The following is a 21,389-nucleotide window of genomic DNA, read 5'->3' on the forward strand; positions in this document are numbered from 1 at the left end:
GTGGGATTAGTGTCGAAATGATCGATTTGCCCTTGGGGCAAGGCTTTTATTTTTAGTGGGACAAAGGGTAGAATGGTCAATTGACCCTTGGTTTAGGTATAAGGCAGATGTAGCCCCTCCCCACATTACTCTCTCACTCTCTCTTCCTTTGATCTAGTTACTCTTGTATTCTAAGGAGAACCCTTGAAGTGAAGGAGAATTTGTGAATTGGAAGGCTATCTTTGAAGGATTCAGCTGCAAAGTGGGAAGGTGTAGAGACTTGAAGCAATAACCAGCTAGAACTGCACCTTGATTTTTTAATTTTGGTGCAGCTGAGGTAAGGAATTCTATGGTTTACTTAGGTGATCCCCATGTTTTTAAGTTTATAAACTCTTGATTTGAATTGTGTGGTTTGGGGTTTCTAGGTGATTTGAGGCTAAGAGGTTTGTGTTGGTGGCTGAGCTAAGCTTGGATTGCCCTTAGATTTCACATTTTCAGGCTTGAATTTTTGGATTTGGGTAAGTTTCTAAATCTTTAGCTCAATTTGTCCAATCTTTGGTGATTTGTTATTTTGATGAGTTTGAATGAGTTTTTGTGGTATATTAACTTTGGTATTGGGTTGTTGGGGCTGTATGGAGTGTTTTGTGGTTGTAAACTGGCTGGAGAATCTGTTTGGGGGTCGAATTTTCGGGTCTGGTATGCACAAGAATCGCAGTTTTGGTTTTGGGCAAGAACATGTTAGTTTCTGTGCAATTTTTGGGTTTCTAGTGACGTGCGCAACCGCGCTAGGTTGTGGTGCAACCGCGCTAGTGTCCCAGAAACCAGAAAATTAGGTTGGGTTTCAGGTACCGAGTCTAGGGGCTCGACCGCACTAGGCTAGGGCGCGACAATGCCAGAAACCCAGAAAGCCTAAACTTTCTACAGGCATGACCGCGCCAGGTGACCCGAAATACAATTTTTTTGGTTTTAGAATTAGGGCTCGGGGAGTCCAGGAATTCATTTGGTGGCCCATGCGGAGGCTCGGGGAATGTTTCTAATGTCTCGAAAACTAAGAATAGTAATCTAAGTTTAGGATTAGGAGTGAGTCTCGGGAATTGAAGTCAATCCCTAATAAGAATATGTTTATGTTGTGACTAGATTACTGCAAGGCTCGGGGTCAGGATCGCACTTGAGGCGGTATAGTCTATCTCACAAAACTCGAGGAAAAAAAACTGCACCCTGGTTGTGATCGGGGCATGGACCCCCTATAAATGGATTTAACTATTATTATAATTGGGATTGCTCAATTAGGCATGCTTGCATATGCTGTATCTGGCTGCATATTGTGCAATATATATATTTTTGGTTATATCTATGCTGAAAGTCTGGCCTAAGGGAGTCGGGGATGACATTAAGCGTGCGGAACACAGCCCGACCTAAGCGAGTTGGGGTCGGCCATAAGACCAGAGGACTCGGCCTAAGGGTGCCGGGTCTAAACGTCGCTTAAATAAATAGAAGTGTCAATTGCACATAACTAGCTGTATTGATTGTTGAGGTTGAAATGAGTAATTGATTGTGCAGATTATCACTGGAAAGCTTGTTGCTTATATGTTGTTCCTTATCGTATTTGTTGATTTAAGTTTTCTTGTTGAGCCTTGGCTCACGGGTGCTATGTGGTGCAAGTAAGGGAAAGAGAAAGTTGGACCAGCCGTGAGTTGGACAACTTTAGAGGCGGTGTGTACATCAGCATTTGCTCGACCGCCACGGCCGAGGGATAAACAGGGACTAGAGTCAAATTTTTATTTTGCCACTTAGGCTAGCTTTAGTTGTAATTATTTTGGGGGTTGTAATTTCCTTGTAAACACTTTTTTTTTTGGATCCCATGTACAACCTCACAGTTTTTAATGAAAAACAACTATTCCTATGATCAAACTCGTTTAACCATAATCCATTAATTATCCTTAGTAACATGTTTATATTCAAATGACTTGATTAGCAAGTCCAACACTATTTTAAATACACAGTGTAATGATATTGGCTATCAAGGGCGTTACAACTTGGTATTAAAGCGGTCTAGGTTTAACGGTTCCTGAAGATAGGTTGGGCATGTACACTCGTCGCTAAAAACAAGCTCGATTCAGGGTTTGGTAACTATATATGTGACTATATGTTTAACTGCTCAAATGAAATATGAATGCCTTATTTGCCTGTTTAATAGGAAGCGTGAGATATACTGATGGGCTCTGGCCCTTGACTGCTATGTGTATATGATAAGGCATGCTTATTAGAATTGCTTCTATATGTGGATAATTGTTGAATGCCTGTTAGCATTGTGTTTTCTTATTGTTGCTGGATTGTGGTATTAGACTGTGGGGTAACTTAAAAACACCTGTTATCATTGCCTAATCAGCCATGGGGTTGATTGCAGATAAACTTGGAAAGTTATGCCTCCAAGGTGATCAGTTCGACTAGCCGGTGCTGAAATTGAGGCTAGAGATGATAACCAAGTCCATAACACTCCGCCAATCCCTGAGAACTGGCAGCAGATGCTTGCTGACATGCAAGCTAGACTTCAGAGTCAAGAGGAAGATATTTGTCCTTCTAGACAGCAGGTTCCGTCAGGGAATGCTGCACCAGACTTGCCACCTATTGTGGCACCAGCCGTACAACAGCCTGATATTGGGAACAGGTGGAGTTGTTGTACGAGAGGTTCAGGAAGCAACACCCTCCAATATTTGAGGGAGGAAAAAATCCAATTAAGGCTAAATAGTGGATGAGCCTGACCACCTCCATCCTGGACTTCATGATGGTGGTAGGTAATGATAGGGTGGCTTACACCACTTATATGTTTCGAGATGATGCCTGCATTTGGTGGGAGGTGGCATTTCAGACTTGAGATGTTTCTATTATGGGTTGGGATGAGTTCAGAGACTTGTTCAACCAAAAGTACTACAGTAGTGTCGTTAGGGTGGCGAAGGTGAACGAGTTCACCGGTTTGCTACAGGGCAGCATGACAGTTACTGAGTACGCCCTAAATTTTGATAGGCTAGCAATGTTTGCACCTAATCTAGTGCCTATAGATGCAGCCAGGCAAGATAGGTTCGTCTAGGGGCTGAATGCTATGATAGCCAGGGATGTTCTGATTACCTCAGTACCTGGGGATACTACTTATGCCCAGGTGGTTGAGAAGGCCCTTACAGCTGATGTAATGCCCCGAATTTCCTAATGAGGGTTAGGACCTTGATTAGGAGGCCGGGAGGACCATAATTGATTTATTATGATATTAAATGATCATATGCATGTTAATGTGAATAATATTATTATATGATGATAAATGCATGCATATGGGTGTATTTATAATTATAAGGGCATTTTGGTAGTTTGGCTTGTTGAGGGCATATTTGTATATTTGGGTGCATATTGTAATTTATGAATGAGATTTCATTATTATGGAGATATATTCGAGCTATTCGGCATGAGACGATCTTATATTATGAGTTAGCGGTTTTTTCATAACGGGGTCAATTATTGGGTAATAAGAATGTTTATTTGATGATAAATTGGGAGTATTTGAGGTCAGGAGGAAATTCTGGAAATTTTGACTATAATGTCCTCGGGGGTGTTTTCGGGACCCCGAGCACTAGGTTTTATTTGAGGTTACTTAAGCTTGAAGTAGCTTGTCAGATAGAACGTACGTTATAAAACATTTCCTCTCTCCTTCGTTAGCTCATTTTACCGTCCGAAGCCTTTTTGAAGAAATCTCGAGTTCTATGAGTCGGAATCAAGCGAGGATCGAGGAATAACGATCCTAGGAAAGATTAGAAGCTTCTTGACCGAAGTATTTGATGAGAAACAACCCAATCGAAGGTAATCAAACTTTAAGTTTTGAGATTTTAGAGTTTCTAAGCTTTGAATTGGCTTTTGTGAATTGTTGAGTTTTTGGTTCGATTGAGCCTTGGGTTTTGATGGTTTTGGACCATTGGGAAGCTTGGGAACTTTGATTTTATGATTTGGTAATGTTTAGGCATGATTTTGGAGGCTTTGGGATGTTGAAAATCGTGTTTGGGGATGGCTCTGGGTTGGGGGCCGCGACCTTAGCTCAAAGAAGCAGGTGGAGCAGTTTTGTGCTTGTTGGGCGTCGCGGCCCTTGCTTCTGGAGTGGCTGGGGGCCGCGGCCCAAAGTGCTAGGGCCGCAGCCCTTGAGCAAGGTTGAGTCCGCTTGTGTTTTTTGGCCCCGGGAACATGGTTTTAGGCCTCGGGATCGTTCCTACTACCCAGATTAGTGGGGATTGATATCCCGGAGGCTAGATCTTGGTTTGGGAACCCTTGATTATCATTTTATAGATGGTGTCCCGTATTTGGTTATGACTAGGTGATCGCTAAAGGACTAAAAGTTGATCGTTCTCAAGGGTCGTTCTTTTATTCATTCTAGCTCGAATCTGAGGTAAGAAAACTGCACCCTATGTATGTATGACATGCATGGTTATTAGTGATGCATGTTGGATTATTAAATGTGGCATGCATGATTATTGTTGAGGCATGTCAAGTGGTTAAATACGATGCATGTGATGCAGGAGAAATATGTGATTAGGGCATGCTATGATTATTGAATATGAGAATGTTCAGAGCTTGAGCCTCTGTGTTTATGCATGGTCCTAATTATGCTAGTAATTGTTGAGTAAGCATGCTAAATGCCCTATATTCGAATATTGGATATATGGTATATGTTTGGTGGCATTGCTTACTTGTTTATGGTACTCACTAGTCAGGGATACTGACCTGAGCGTCAGAACCGGCATAAGCGTCCTGAACGCAGGGCCGAATGAAGATTAGATCTAATCGATATCAGCGTTGAATGGCTCTAAGGAATTAACACTGGACCGACCCTAAGGTCGATGAACTTATAAGCGCTTGGCTAGTCTAAGACTAGTTACTCAGAGCCAAGGCCTAAGGCCTAGGTGACTACTTGTCACATGGCTAGGGAACGATGTTCCAAGGTTATGACTCTATGGTCATGAGGAAGGTTATGTTGGTGACTAGTCATCATGCACCTATCCTATCTAAGCTAGTGAAAGGATCACTTATCTACTCGACAGGTTTATGTTGGTGACTATTTCACCAGATACCTATCTTGTTTAAGCTAGTGAAAGGATCACTTATCTATAAGCCCCGGTGACCCTAATGTCACATGGCTATTGGGAACGGAACCTACCTTAGTAACTGTACCACTATCACTCTTCTATATTGGGCTAAAAGCCTTGGAGGATTATTATGATCATTGGTTGATGTGTTATACTCAACATTACGTGAACTCATTTGCCTGCTTGAATAGGGCTATATCTGCTAGGTGTGTGCCTTATGATTTGATGACATATTATAACTGTTCATGAGCATATTAAGTTTTCTTGCTGGGCTTTGGCTCATGGGTGCTATGTGGTGCAGGTAAAGGCAAAAGAAAGCTGGACCATCCTTGAGTTGGAGAGCTTAGGTGATGAAGTGTACATATGCAGCTGCTCGACCACCACGGCCGAGGTTTGAAAAGGAACTAGGTTTAAACCCTGTTTTGCCACCTAGATCGGCTGCTTGTAAATATTTTCTTGTAATAAACCTTTAAATTATATTTTTGGGATCCCAATGTATATAATAAACGTTCTAATGAAACGTTACATCTTAGCCCAATTTTTTAATCCCTAAACCGCTAATCATACTTAGTTACACGATTTTGGCCAAATGACTCGATTAGAGAGTTTAGCACTATTTACAAGGCACACCGTAACGGTCCCTGGAGTTTAGGGCGTTACATCTGAGGAGGCAGAAAACAAGATTTGGAGGGAGAGTGCTCGGTGTAGGAAGTGTCATCTGGTAGGAGTTTAGGGCAATGCCTCCATTTGTGGGATCTGGTAGGGGCAGAGGCCCTAGTGATCGCAAGAGGAAGACCCCTGACACCACGACCACTGTTATACTGATAGGAGGGGTCGGGGTGTCCAGGGTGGTAGTGAGGCATGGAGAAGTTACCTAGAGTGTGCTCGGTGTAGGAAGTGCCATCTGGGCGAATGTTAGGAAAAAGCATGTTACTTGTGCAGGTTTATTTGGCATCTCAAGAAAGACTTCCAGACTTTGAAGAAGGAAGAACCAATGAAGGAGGACAGCTTGACTCCAGCTCGAGTGTTCACCTTGATTCAGGCAGAGGCTGAGGCTAGTCCCTCGGTGGTGACGGGTCAGCTTTCTAGCATTGGCACTTCATATATTTGTATTGATTGGCTCTGGTGCTACCCACTCGTTTGTTTCTAGCAAACTGATTGATATATTATGTAGGCCTTGTCATTATTATACTGCGGGGTTTGGGACTATATTGCCTATAGGGGAACTGGTAGTTTCTAGGAGATGGGTTAGGTCACTGCCAGTAGTAGTGGACAAAAAGAACTATCGGTGGATTTGATTGAGCTGGGCATGGATGACTTCGACATGATTTTGGGGATTGATTGGCTGGTCAGGTATGGGGTGACGATCGACTGCAACAAGAAGATGGTAAGTTTTGAGCCTGAGGGAGAGGACCTCTTCGTCTTTGTCGGTACTATGCATTGACCTCGCATTCCCATGATATCAGTATTGAGGGCTAGAGACCTATTACAAGGAGGTTGTATAGGATTCCTAGCAAGTGTGGTGAACACCACTAGGGTCATGCCAGTGGGACCAGAGGAGACCAGATTAGTATGTGAGTTCTTAGATGTGTTCTTTGAGGACTTACTGGGACTACCACCGCACCGAGAGATCGAGTTTGTCATTGAGTTAGCACTAGGTACAGATCCAGTGTCGAGGGCACCATACAGAATGGTTCTGGCAGAGTTGAAGGTATAGTTATATGAGTTATTGGACCTGGGATTTATTAGACTTACCTTTTCACTGTGGGGCGCTATGGTTTTGTTTGTGAAGAAGGACGGGACCTGAGGATGTGTATAGACTACAGAGAATTGAACAAGTTAACTATCAAGAGTAAGTACCCAATACCAAGGATAGATGACTTGTTCGATCAATTGCAGGGTAAGAAAGTATTCTCAAAGATTGATCTTCGATCTGGTTATCTCTAGCTAAGGATCAAGGATTAGGATATCCCAAAGACAGTCTTTCACACGAGGTACGGGCATTGTGAGTTCCTGGTCATGTAATTTGGATTGACTAATGCCCCAACAACATACATGCATCTGATGAACAAGGTGTTCAAGGATTATCTGAATCAGTTCGTAATTTTCTTCAGCGACAACATCTTGGTTAACTCTCGTTCAGAGGTAGAGCATGAGCAGTATCTCTGGTTGGTTCTGCAGAGGTTGAGGGAGCATCGACTGTATGCCAATTTTAAGAAGTGTGATTTTTGGCTACTGCAGGTGACATTCCTAGGTCACATTGTCAATGGAGACGGGATTAAGGTAGATTCAGTCAAGGTAGAAGCAGTTAGAGATTGGCCGAGGCCAAGGAACGCCTTGAAAGTTAAGAGTTTCCTTGGGTTGGTGTGGTATTACAGGTGATTCATGGAAGGATTCTCAAAGATTGCCACACCATTGACTGAGTTTACGTGGAAGAATCTGAAGTTCGTGTGGTCAGATAGATGTGAGAATAGTTTCTAGGAGCTGAAGCGATGATTGATCTCTGCTTCGGTTCTGATTCTTCCTTCATATGGGGATAAGTTTGTGGTATATTGTGACATGTCGAGACTGGGATTAGGATGTGTGTTGATGCAGAGTGGGAAGGTCATTGCCTAGGCATCACGACAGCTAAAGGAGTATGAGCAATGGTACCCTACTCATGATTTGGAATTAGCAGCAGTGCTATTTGCATTGAAAGTGTGGCGACACTATTTATATGGAGAGAAGTGTGAAATATATACCGATCACAAAAGCTTGAAGTATTTCTTCCCCCTGAAGGACCTAAACATGAGATAAAGATGTTGGCTAGAGTTGGTGAAGGATTATGACTGTGAAATCCTTTAACATACAGGAAAAGCCAATGTGGTGGCGGACGCCTTGAGTCGGAAGGGCCCAGGATAGTTGTTTAGCTAGAAGTAGATATCGAAGGAATTGGCAGAAGACATGACCAGAGCAAAGACAGGATTGGTAGTGGGCCAGTTGGCCAATATTACATTATAGTTCACCCTCTTGGAGAGAATAAAAGAGGGTCAGATGAGTGATACACAGATGACGAAGCTTAGGGATGATGTATTAGCTGGAGTAGCTAAGGACAATTCCGTTTCAGAGATGGGTTTGCTGAGATGCAAGGGCTAGATTTGTGTTCCGATGGACATGGGTATTAGACGAGAGATCCTTTATGAATCTCATATCATACCATATTCATTGCATCCAGGCACCACAAAGATGTATCAAGATCTACGGTCGTTGTACTGGTGGTCTGGGATGAAGAAGGATGTGGTCGACTGTGTAGCGAAGTGTTTAACCTGTCAGCAGGTAAATGATGAGCACCAATGGGCAGCGGGGTTGTTATAGCCTTTAGGTGTTCCCGAGCAGAAATGGGAAGATATTACTATGAATTTTGTGGGAGGCTTGCCCAGAACATTGGGGAAACATGATGCAGTATGGGTGATAGTGAACAGATATACTAAGTCATCTCATTTTCTGCCCGTGAGGACAAACTATAATGTGGATCAGTATGTAGAGTTGAATGTGAGGGAGATTGTACAACCTTTCTTCTTTAGACAGATGGGCAATCTGAGAGGACGATTCAGATACTGGAGGACATGCTTAGGGCATGTGTACTGGATTTCGAGGGGTCATGGAGTAAGTATCTTCCGTTGATTGAATTTTCATACAATAACAGTTATCAATCGACAATTGGAGTAGCTCCATATGAGATGTTGTATGGAAGGAAGTGTAGGTCCCCCATTCATTAGGATGAGATGGGGGAGAGGAAGTATTTGGGTCCAAAGATGGTTTAGAAGACTAATGAAGCTATTGTGAAGACCCGAGCTCGAATGCTTACCTCATAAAGTAGACAGAAAAGCTATGCTGACCCTAAGCATAGGGACGTGGAGTTCTAGGTAGGGGACCATGTGTTTCTGCGGGTTTTGCCAACTACGGGGAGTGAAAAGGTTTGGAAAGAAGGGCAATTTGAGCCCTAGGTTCGTAGGACCTTTTGAGATCCTCAAAAGGATCGGGCAGGTAGCCTATAGATTTTCTTTGCCCCCTTCATTATCAAGAGTTCATGATGTATTTCACATCTCGATGTTTCGGAAGTATGTGTCAGACATGACCCATGTATTGGGATATGAGGATTTGGAACTACAAATAGACTTGTCTTCTGAGGATCATCCAGTGCAAATCCTAGACATAAAGGACAAGGTTCTGAGGAACAAGACGATTCCTCTAGTTAAGGTTTTATGGAGGAATAGCAAGGTAGAGGAAGTGACCTGGGAGCTAGAGGTAGTTATGCGGGATCAGCATCTCGAGTTATTCAGGTAACTTTCCAGGACAAAATTTTCAGTAGGAGGGGATAGTTGTAACATCCCGAATTTGCTAATATGGCTTAGTGCCTCGATTAGTGTGACAGGAGAGCATAAATGGATATGTATGTGGATTTAATTGTATATATGTGTGATTATGTGAAATATATGAGATATATTAAGATATAACTATTTATGCATGCTTAGGTGTATCAAATGTAATTGTGGACCCGTTTTTATGAAGAAAAAAACATTTTTCGTAATTTTTGCCCATTAAGGGTATAATTGTAATTTTATGTGCCATATGATTGGAACCACATTATTATTTTTGATATATTTTATATGACAGGCTTAGGTCGATCCTTTAGAGCGATTTAGCGAAAAAGTCACAACGAGGATTTATACCCGACTCGGGGTAAGCCAAGGGGTATTTTTGGTAATTTTGCGTAGGTGAGGAATTAGTGGGACATTATTGGAGGAAATACTTGAATTTGGAGGGTTAGTAACTTAATAGGAAACTTAGGACGTTAATTGAGGTTTAGTGGGATTAGTGACGAAATGACTGATTTGCCCTTAGGGCAAGGCATTTATTTTTAGTGGGACAAAGGGTAGAATGGTCAGTTGACCTGTAACGACCCAAATTTTCCTAATAAGGCTTAGGGCCTTGATTAGGGGGTCGGGATGGAAAATTTCATAATTATATGATTATGTGATGTTTATGTGTATCATTATGTGATTAAACACATGATTATATGATGACAATTGCATGCATGTGGGTCCAGTTTTCATTGCAAGGGTATTTTGGTAATTTGGCCCGTTGAGGGCATATTTGTATATTTTCACGCATGTTGGTGAGATATGGATGAGGCCACATTATTCTGTGGATATGTTCTTCAGCATGAAATGATCTTAGAATACAAGTTAGCGGTTTGGTCATAACGGGGTCAAATACCGGGCTAGGGGCGAGCCTAGGGGTAATTTAGTACATTACCGGGATCCGGTAATGGGGGAAATTATTTGGTAATTATTTGAGGATATTAGGAATAACGATAATTGGAGGACGTTAATTATGATTAACGGGGTAAGTGGCAAATGATGAAACTACCCTTGGCGGGCTTTGGGAGAGTGTTTTGACCCTAGGGGCATAGTGGTCATTTTGAGCCAAAATTAGTTATTTAGTCACCTTTTCCCTCAGCTGAAGGTAACCTTAGAAAATAGAGCATCACCTCAAGTAGCTCCTTTCTCCCTCTCCCTCTCGGTTAGCTTTCTCTCTCTCTATCTATTGGAAGTTTTGATTGAAAGTTTGGCTTTTTGAAGGATTTAAGCTAGGAAACTATTTGGATGAAGCTAGGAGGCCATTACAACTATTATGGTAATGATTCTAACCTTTGATGCCCTGAGTTTTTGAGTTTTTCTGGTGGTATTCTTGGGTTGTTCTTGAGTCTCAAAACTCAACTAGTGATTTTGAGTTTTAGGGGCGTTTTGATTGTGTTTGGACTTGGGTTTTGATGAGGTTGAGGTATTGATGAGGTTTTGAAGTTTCCCTGAGTATTATGGTCTGTCAACTGGCACCCCAACGCTCTCTGACTTTGGGCAGTGCCCCAGCGCTACCCATGAGTGCCTCAATGCTAGGTTTGTTTCAGCAAGACCTATTTTTAGGGCTTGGGAGTACTTTGGGGGCTCAGGGGATGATTCCACCACCTCGTTGGATGGATTGGAAGTCCCAAGAGCACGGGAGTGGTCCCGGAAGCGGGAAGCGGGGTTTTAGACCATGAACCTTTTATCATTTATTTTATTAATGAGCTTCCATATTTGGTTATGACTAGGTGACCGCTATGGGACCAAAGGATTGATAATTCTTAAAGGGTCATTCTTTTATTATTTCACGCTCGAACCAGAGGTAAGAAAACTACACCCAGTATGTGACCTACATGGTTATTGATGAGGCATGTTGAGTGCTCTATATGTGGACATTGATTGCATATTAAATGCTTAGTAGTCTTGCTTACTTGTGAGTGGTACTGACTTATTAGTCAGAATCGGCAATGTTGTCAGTATTGACTGTAAAGTTGACTTATTAGTCAAGTTCGGCAGTAGTACTGAGCACTGATTGTATGGAATTGACCTATGATTCAAGAATGGTATTAACATGTTTAAAAAAAGCTGAAAATATTAGATCTAATCGACATAAGCATGAAATGCTTGACCGACCTTAAGTTCGATGAAAACAAAAGCGATTGTCTAGTCTAAAGGCTAGTTACTTAGAGCCAGGGCCAAAAGGCTCAGGTGACTATAACGTCACATGGCTTAGGGTGCAGAGCTAGAGTGCATGACTCCATAGTCACTTATCTGGTTAGGGTGTGGAACCCAAGTTCGTGACTCCAAAGTTAGAGAACTCAAAGAGCAACAACCTAAGAGCAGATAATAGCAACAGATATACTGGTTGACTTATCTGGTTCAAGTGTGTGACTCCATAGTCACTTATCTAATTAGGGTGTGGAACCCAAGTTTGTGACTCCATAGTCACTTATCTAGTTCAAGTTCGTGACTCCATAGTCACTTATCTGGTTCAAGTTCATGACTCCTTAGTCACTTATCTGATTGGGCTGTAAGCCCCAGCATGATTACCAAAATCATTACTAATATTCACTCATCTGAATGGGCTGCAAGCCCCGGTATGATCACCAGAATCATTAGTGATATTCACTTAGGATTGACTTGATAGTCATCCATACAGAAGGGCAGGGCCCACAATCATTTACTTGAACTTACTTGCATGCATGGATAGGGCTATTATTGCTAGGCATGCTATTATGATTCAGTGAACTGTTATTACCTGTTCATGAGCATATTGAGTTTCCTTGCTGAGCCTCGGCTCATGGGTGCTATGTGGTGCATGTAAAGGCAAAATAAAGTTGGACCATCCTTGAGTTGGAGAGCTTAGGTGACAATGTGTACATATGCGGCTGCTCGATCACCACAGTCAAGGGTTTAAAGAGGAACTAGTGTTAAACCCTATTTTGCCACTTAGGTCAGCTGGTTGTAAATATTTTATTGTAATTAACCTTTATAATATATTTTTGGGATCCCAATGTATAAAGTAAATATTTTAGTGAAACGTTGTATCTTTGACCAAATTTTTTAACCCTAAACCGTTAATCACACTTAGTTACACGATTATGGCCAAATGACTTTGTTAGCGAGTTTAGCACTGTTTAAATGCACAACGTAATGGTCCCTAGGTAGTAAGGCGTTACATGACCATTGGTTTAGGTCGAAGGTAGCTGCAGCCCCTCCCCACGTTACTCTCTGTAACATCCTCCTAATCAAGTATCGTTACATTGTGTATTTTAAATAGTGCTAGACTCGTTAAATGAGTCATTTGGCCATAACCGTGTAACTAAAAGTGATTAATGGTTTACGGTTATAAATTTTTGTAAAAAGGTATAACTGTTTCACTAAAATGTTTACTTCCATACGTGGGATCCCAAACTAACATTTAAAGAATTAATTACAATTGAAAAGTTACAACCAACTGGCCTAAGTAGCAAAATAGGGTTTGACCCTAGTTCCTTTGAGAAACTCCGGCCGTGGTTGTCGAGCAGCCGCATATGTACACATCGTTAGCGAAGCTCTTCGACTCATGGATGGTCCAACTTCCTTTTTCCCTTACCTGCACTACATAGCACTCATGAGCCAAGGCTCGATAAGAAAATTTAATCATGCTCATAAGTAGTTAATAACACGTTACCAAATCATATTAAGCATGCCTAGTAGTAATAACACTACTCATGCATGCATACCATTCATATAAATGACTACAGCGTCAAATGGGGCCAGCTGCCCTAATTAAATGATTAATGAATCATACTGGGGCTCGTTGCCCAAAATACATGATTAATGAATCCTACAAGGGCTCAATGCCCTAGGATATGGGACTAATGAGTCAACCTGGGGCCATTTGCCCTATCCTTTGTATAACCAGCCTTAGAGCTAGCCCATTAGGTTGGACAAAGGTATGATGCGCTCTTGATTAGGTGTAACCATATCAACCAACGTTCAGCGCACTAATGCCATTTTAGACTTATAAGTCATGTTCGAGGCCCAGCCCTAGGATATAGGACTAATAATTCACCCCGGGGCCCATTGCCCTTTCCTCTGTATAACCAGCCTTGGAGTTGGCCCAATGTACCTGGCGCTGAATTTTCCACGACCAAGGGGTCGGACAAGCGTATGATGTGCTCCTGATTAGCCTAACCATTTCGACCAGTGCTCAGTGCGTTATTTCCGCCCTTGGCTTATGAGTCAATGCTTTCAACCAGCGCTCAGCGCATTATTTTCGTTCTTGACTTATAAGTCATGTCTTTTCAATGAGATAATGCAGACAAGCATATATCATCACGCAAATATGCAGATACAGAGCATTCAACATGCTTAATCAACAATCACAAGCATAATCATAATCATGAACTTTCTTAGATGCTCAAGCCCTGATCAAATCTATATTCAACATTCGGGTCAAGCTCTAATCACGCACATCGCGTATTGGGTGTAGTTTTCTCACCTTTGGTCCAAGCACAAGTTAAGAACGAACGACCCTCGAGCACGATCCCAGTTCCAAGCGCCTAGCGATAACCTAGTCACAACCATAATATAGAATCCCATCAATAATGAGCGAATAAAGGCTTCTGGACGGAGTCCTAGCCTCCTGGACCTCGAATTCTACTAAACTAGGTAGTATAATCCTTTCAGAGCCCTTAGATTCGAGCTTCTGTAACCCAAAACCCACTTTGGCAAAAATTCCCATTTTGAGCTGCGACGTCCCTCACTGGCATCGCAACTGTTTTCAAGTTAGAAAGCCCAACTCTCTCTTTTCTCTGAACATGGGCCGTAGTGCAAGGGCGAATCATGGAACCTCGTGGGCTCCTGGATTCATTAGGGCCGCAGTGCGACCCCTTGAACCTAGGTTTTCCCCTGTTTTCCTCAGCCAAAACTTACCAAAATCATCCCAAACAAATCCCAAAACCATAATTCGAGCCCCCAAATATTATCAGCACATTAACAACATCAAAACCCAAGCTTAGCTCACACAAAACCTCCACCTAAACTCTAACTTAACACCTTGAACCACTAGCTCAAGAACACTATATGTTGACCCTCGAAATGGTCAACATCACGAAGTCAGATAAAACAATAGAAAATAAGATGAAAATCAAGATGAAAAGATAAACGACGCAAACAATTTATAGTGGTTCGACCCCAATCGAATGGTAATGACCAACGTCCACTTAGTGTTCTTATTAATGTAGAATTCCAAGTACAGTGATCAATGAACTAGGGTTCACGAGTTTCACTAGCTCTCAAATGAATACAATTGTCGTGGATAACAGCACTCTTTTTCTCTCTTAGAATCTCTAAGCTCAAGCATACTAAAGCCAAAAGTCCCCTCTCTTGAGCCCTTCCATTCTTATTTATAGGTTCAAGGAGTTCAATATGGGCCAATGGTCCTTAATTACATTTAATGCATTCATATCTAAATAATAATGAAAATTAGAATTAATACATAATTACAAGATCACATATCTGAAGGAAATAAATGAATATATGCGACCAGGCTGGTCGTCCACAATTATGATGCCTGATAAGCCAATGATCTTCTGATCGAGGGTCGAGCAGATTATACTCACTTAAAACTGCCACGTGCATCCCACATGTAGACCAATCATGCCACATCATCAAGTAGTCCATTTTTGGGTAAACATTTGCCCCCTAAGTTTATTTTACTGCGGCCAACATAAAGTAAACTTAACCGACTGACCCTCCGTGTGACCTGTCAGCTCTGTCAGTGCCTTTTCAAAAAAGGTAACCAATCACGTCGTTGCAGTTTCCCAAAAAGCTTTTTGACGGCTAACATATTTCCCCATGTTTCGGAAACTCATCCCCCATTATTACCTTTTTATCTGTGCCTCGATCAATATAAATAATCCTTCATTTTCACTTTTTACTCTTCCTCTTTTCCTCAAGAACACTGAAGAATGAAGCATAAAGAACTCAGACAACTTTGGTGATCCGTGGAGTATTTGTCCAACCGATGCATCAACGCCTGTGAATTCGTTCCAATTTTTTTTATCCAAGTAAGTTTCCCGAGCTTCGTTGTTTCTGATATGCCATGCAATAATTATCTCTTGAGTTTTTTTGTATTTTGGTATCTGAGTCTCCAAATGTTCTTGAGAAAATTTGATTGGGGGTAATCAGGCTCGTAGGTAGTAGCATGCTACGATATGGAAAAAACACCAAATGAGGCTTAGAAATTGGCTTGTGAGTTAGGACTACTTATTTAGGGCGCAAAATCAAAGTAAAAATTCGATTTTTAGGCACTCGGAAAAACCTGGGTTTCTCTCACCCTTTCTTAGAGCCGAAACATTTTCCTTGAAAAAACTTTTCACTTCTGCTTTTTAATCCTTTTTTCCAAACTGTTTGCAAAATTTAAGTGTTTTTGTTAGAATGCTGCTGGTTGTATAAAAGCTTAACTTTTATACATGAGCAACGTTATCCCAACGTTTCCATTTCCTCTGTCTTTTGGTCGTAGATTCTCATCTCCCCTTTTCTGTTCGCAGATTTTCATGCACAGCCTGTGGGGAGGTGAGAGACTGATTAACGACGACTTGCTCGCACTATTGTTCGAAGATCAAGAACAGCCGTCGTTGCCATTCTCAGAAGTTCCTTTTTCTCAATACAACCCCACAAATAGACCTCCGACCAGCCCAACAAATATGGGTCGCATAAAGGCCATTTCTCAAAGAAAAAAGAAAACAGCCAAGCCTTCTGCTAATCAGTATGCCTCTCGCACTAAGGCTCTTCCTACCAACCCTCAACCTGTAAACACTTCACCACTAGAATTTCAACCTAAAGCCCGACCTTGCGATGGCCTTAGGCCAGAGGTCGAATGGTATGTAGCGCCTCCAAGCATTATTTCAACTAGGATGGTAAACAACAATCTTAGAAAGTATGGCCTTCCTACGATAACCCTCATCAAACCCTTACCCGACCAGTGGGCAAATGTGCCTGGGGGTGCCTTCAGCGCCTGGTCGAGGTATCACATAGATGCAGGGGCAACCTTGCCTCTGCATCCATTCTTCCAGGGGGTGGCCAATTATTTCGAGGTCGCCCCTTTTCAAATCATGCCAAACAGATATAGAGTACTTTCTGCACTCTATATCCTCTATAACCACAAGAAGTGGCCCGTTCCTACGCCAGATGAGATCAACTACCTGTTCGATCTCAAGTCTAACCCCAACCACAACAACACAGGGTTCTTCCACTTCTACCACCAGGAGTCTGCTCGCACCTTCCTAAGCGAAATCACCCACAAGTCCAATGTAGGGAAGTACTTCCAGGAGTACTTTCTTACAACAAATCTGGTCATTAATAACCTGGCCTTCACTCAAGGAGGTAAATCTTTTATTCACTAGTCGCTTGATTTCTTTCAGCTTTTCTATACATTCTTTAGAACTTTGGTGTTGTTCAGGTCCATGGTATCGACCAGAACCTACTCCAGAAATGGAGATAAGGGCAGCAGCCCTAGCGAGCATGACAAACATTAAGAAGAGTGTCAAAGAGCTGGTCACGGAGAACAACCTAAGGCTGGTCGGCCTTCTTGCACCTCACCAAGATGTGAGGGAATCAACATCGGGAAGTGCTACTGGGGGAGAGATCCCTGAGCAGCACCAGGATGTACCCCATCCCCCGAGGAGGCGAGCCACATGAGTGACCATCAGGGAACCTTCTAGCACTCCGTGAGTAGCTGCTGTCCTTGTTCAACATGGGAAGGGCAAGCAGAAGCTTCCTGAACACCCCAAGCCCATACTTGAGTCCTCGGATGACAACAGTACTAAATTCTCACTCTTAGATAGTTTCCAAATTCCCTGTCATTTATTTGACAGGGACGACAACTTTAAATACGCAACTAGTTTAAATTCAGACTTCTTCAAGGCAGAGAGTGAGTGTAGCAGTTGTATAGATAATGTATCGACCAGTAATAAGTGCTCGGGTATATTACTTAGAATTTTCCTTACTCTTACTTCCTTGCTGTAGTAAGTGCCTCAATTTATATTGCTTGATTGTTTGTTTCTATCCTGTAGTCATGTCTGCCGAAGACCCATTTCATCTGTACAGCCAGCCCAAAACTACTGCTCCTGCGAGCAGAAAGAAGGAGAGCAGGCAGCACCCTGGGGAAAGCAGCAGCAATCCCTCAAGGAAAAGGACTCGGACCGAGGATCCTCCTATTCCTATTCCTTCCAAGGAAACGACATCTCCTCCAGCTCCCGTCGACCAGACTTCTCCGCCAACACCCGTCGACCAGAATCCTCCCCCATCTCCCGCCGACCAGACTCTTCCTGATTAGACAGGAAATACTCAAGGAGAGGCCTTCATGAACATAGCTTTCAACTTAGCCAACGATAAGCTGAAGAAGCTATCAAGTCACCGGCGCAACCGAGAAGCCATCAGCAACACTAGCTCCCTGAAAGTTAACCAAATCTTCAGTCGTGCGCTGAACGAAGTACTCAGCGTAAGTTACCATTTTTGTTGTGCTTTATTTGTTTGCCTTGTCCTTTTATTTCCACTAACAACTTTATCTTTTTTTTTATCGTAGGGAGTTCTAACCATGAGTACTGGTTGGCGCCGTTCGGAGGCGATGGCTGCTAAATATGCCAAAGAGTTTGAGGAGAAACTTGGTGAGCAGCTCAAAGCAGCCGAGGAAAAATACGTCGAGTAGCTCAAGGCAGCCGAGGAGAAAAATGTCGAACAACTAAGAGTTGTTGAGGAGAAGATTGCGAATCTAGGCAAGGAGCTAAAATAACATAAGAAGACCCTGGTCAATGTCACGGAATCTAAAGAGAGGTACAAGGAGTCTTCATTGTTGAACTATAAAGAGGCCTCCAAACTCCAAGATGAGTTGGTTATCAGCAGGAAAGAAGCTGCAGAGTTGGAGGAGCGAGTTAAATTGCTCGAAGAAACCAACGGCAGTGACTTAGAGAGGTTCAGGGGAGCAACATTTAACTACTTTTATATGTTCTGGAAACACAACCGCGAGGCAAACTTTGACTATTTACCAGAGCATATGAAACAGTTTGAGCTGACCAGATGCATTGCTCGCCTTGAAGAGGAGGAGAAAATCTCCTGAAATCTCTTTGGCAACGGGTATCGACGACGTCGACGAAGAGGTTGGGGCCTCCATCGACCAGCAGATCCCACGAGATCCTCCGACTGCTCCATAATTTTAACTATTTTATTTTGTAACTTAGGACACACGAACCACAGTTCGTGATGTCAAGACAATTTTTTGCTGTGTGAGCAGCTTTTCCTTTTAATTAACAATTACATCTGAGCAGCAACTGCTTGCGGTGTAAAACAATTTTCTTTTGATATTATAATATTTTCAATTTATTATAACATCTTGTTCGCATGACCGAACTTAGCATAGCACTTTGTTTTGATTTGCAAAATTTAAACAAAATTTTGAAAAATACTCTAAGTACCGTAGTATGCTTTCCCTTATTTTGCTCGTGTGTTTACATATACTTGATGATATGCTTTGCTTACTTAGTACCTTATATGCCCCCCAAGTGATTGAGGAGCTTAAGGTCCTCGGTAACTTGCCTTGACCAAGACCTGTTCGAACATTACTGCTTGTGATAAATACTTATAAAAATATAGCAAAACAACACACGTAACGTGCGAATACTTGTAATAATTCAATAATTGGCAAGAATAACTAGCTGCGCACAGTTCCTTTTATTTCCCATAATAAATGGACAATCGTGTCTATACGAGTGATCAAAGATTTGATCTTACACTTATAAGCGATTAGTCATATGACTGACTAACCCTTGTTCATAAACTTGTAGAAAGTAAAATTAATACAAGCCAATTCTTTAAAAATAACTGTTTAATGATAATACTTGTGCAGGTGTTCTCCATTCCAATAGCGAGGAATGAGATCTCCACTTAAGCAAGCAAGTTTATAGGTGCCTGGTTGAAGGACTTCATCGATTTGGTACGGACCTTCCCAGTTAGGTCCGAGCACTCCAGCAGCTTGATCGCGGGTGTTAAGAAAAACTCTTCTAAGTACCAAATCTCCCACGCTAAATTTTCTTTCGCGTACTTTAGAGTTGAAATACCGAGCGACCTTTTGCTGATAAGCTGCTACTCGGAGTTGAGCTTGCTCGCGCCTTTCATCGACCAAATCCAAAGATTCCATTAATAAATTTCTATTAACACTCTAATCGTATGCAAACCTTCTATGCGATGGTGGATCTAATTCAACAGGCAACATGGCTTCATATCCATATGCCAAAGAAAATGGAGTATGGCCCGTTGATGTTCGATGGAATGCTCTATACGAGAAAAGTACTTCAGGTAGCTGTTCTGGCCATGCCCTATTTGCTTCTTCAAGCCTTTTCTTCAGGGTATCCTTCAATGTCTTGTTGATAGCTTCAACCTGTCCGTTTGCCTGTGGATGAGCTACTGAAGAAAAACTCTTGACAATCCTGTGCCTTTCGCAAAAATCTGTGAACAGATCGCTGTCAAACTGTGTGCCATTATCTGAGACGATCTTTCTTGGCAACCCATAGCGACACACGATGTTCTTGACCACAAAATCCAACACTTTCTTGTTCGTTATTGTTGCAAGTGGCTCAGCTTAGGCTCACTTTGTGAAGTAGTCAATAGAAACCACATCATACTTGACGTTGCCTTTTCCCGTGGGCAAAGACCCGATCAAATCTATCCCCCATACTGTGAATGGCCACGAGCTTTGCATTTGTTTTAGCTCATTGGGGGGCTGCTCGTGGTATTTTGGAAAATCTTTGGCACTTGTCGCACTTTCAAACAAAATCCACAGAGTCTTCATTCATCGTTGGCCAGAAGTATTTTTGCCTTAGGATCTTTTTCGATAAACTCTTCCCCCTAGCATGATCCCCGCAGAAGCCTTCATGGACTTCTCACATTAATTCTTTGGCCTTTTCCTTTGAAACACACCTTAGAAGTGGCATTGAGTACCCCCTTCTGTATAAAGCTTTGTCAACCAGGATGAACCGAGCTGATTGCCTCTGGAGGGCTCTTGCTTTGTTTATGTCCATTGACAGTACTCCATGCTCAAAGTATTCAATGAAAGGTGTCATCCCTGTATTTGTTGCTTGAATTACCAGGGAGGACTCTTCTGCTTGGATGCTTGGTGTGGAAAAACATTCAACAGGCACTATATTTAAGGTGTCAACATCATTCGCACTTGCTAATTTGGCCAAAGCATCAGCGTTTGAGTTCTGGTTGCGAGGTACTTGCTGGAGAGTATATTTTTCAAACTGTTCCAATAAGTCCTTTGCTTTGTTTAAATAAGCAACCATCTTCTGACCCCGGGCTTGATATTCTCCAATGATTTGATTAACCACTAACTAAGAGTCGCTGTAGATTTCAAGTGACTTTATATCCATGTCCTTGGCTAATCTTAATCCTGCAAGAAGAGCTTTGTATTCAGCTTCATTATTGGACGCTGTGAAGTCGAATCTGATTGCGTAGTGGAATCGATGTCCTTCAGGCGTGACTAAGATCAACCTTGCTCCAGCATTATGTTCATTGGAAGAGCCATCTACAAACAACTTCCAGGAAGGAGTTTGGCTTTGGAGTTCAAGCTCTTCTATCGGCTTGGTATCCCGGAGCCCAGTAAGTTCTGTGACAAAGTCTGCTAGAGCCCGTCCCTTCATAGCTGCTTGTGGTGAGTAAGAAATATCGAACTGTCCAAGTTCAACTACCCATTTCAACAATCGACCGGCGGCTTCTGGTTTCTGTAGGACTTGCCGTAGTGGTTGATCGGAGAGTACTACAATGGGGTGAGCTAGGAAGTATGGTCGTAGCTTTCTGGAGGCTAAGATCAAGCAATAGGCTAATTTCTCAATGGACGGATATCGCAGTTCTACTCCTATTA

General features: G+C 42.3%; 1 protein-coding gene across 1 annotated transcript; it reads left to right on the top strand.

Moving 5' to 3' along the window:
- Positions 1-8,147: 8,147 nt before the first annotated feature.
- Positions 8,148-17,810, top strand: LOC133796236 (lysine-rich arabinogalactan protein 18-like). The gene is made up of 2 exons (XM_062233710.1): positions 8,148-8,211; positions 17,548-17,810. The coding sequence occupies exons 1-2, from the start codon at positions 8,148-8,150 to the stop codon at positions 17,808-17,810; spliced, it is 327 nt and encodes a 108-aa protein (XP_062089694.1).
- The last annotated feature ends 3,579 nt before the right edge of the window (positions 17,811-21,389 follow it).

The sequence above is a fragment of the Humulus lupulus genome, chromosome 8 (assembly GCF_963169125.1).
Source record: "Humulus lupulus chromosome 8, drHumLupu1.1, whole genome shotgun sequence".
NCBI lineage: Eukaryota > Viridiplantae > Streptophyta > Magnoliopsida > Rosales > Cannabaceae > Humulus > Humulus lupulus.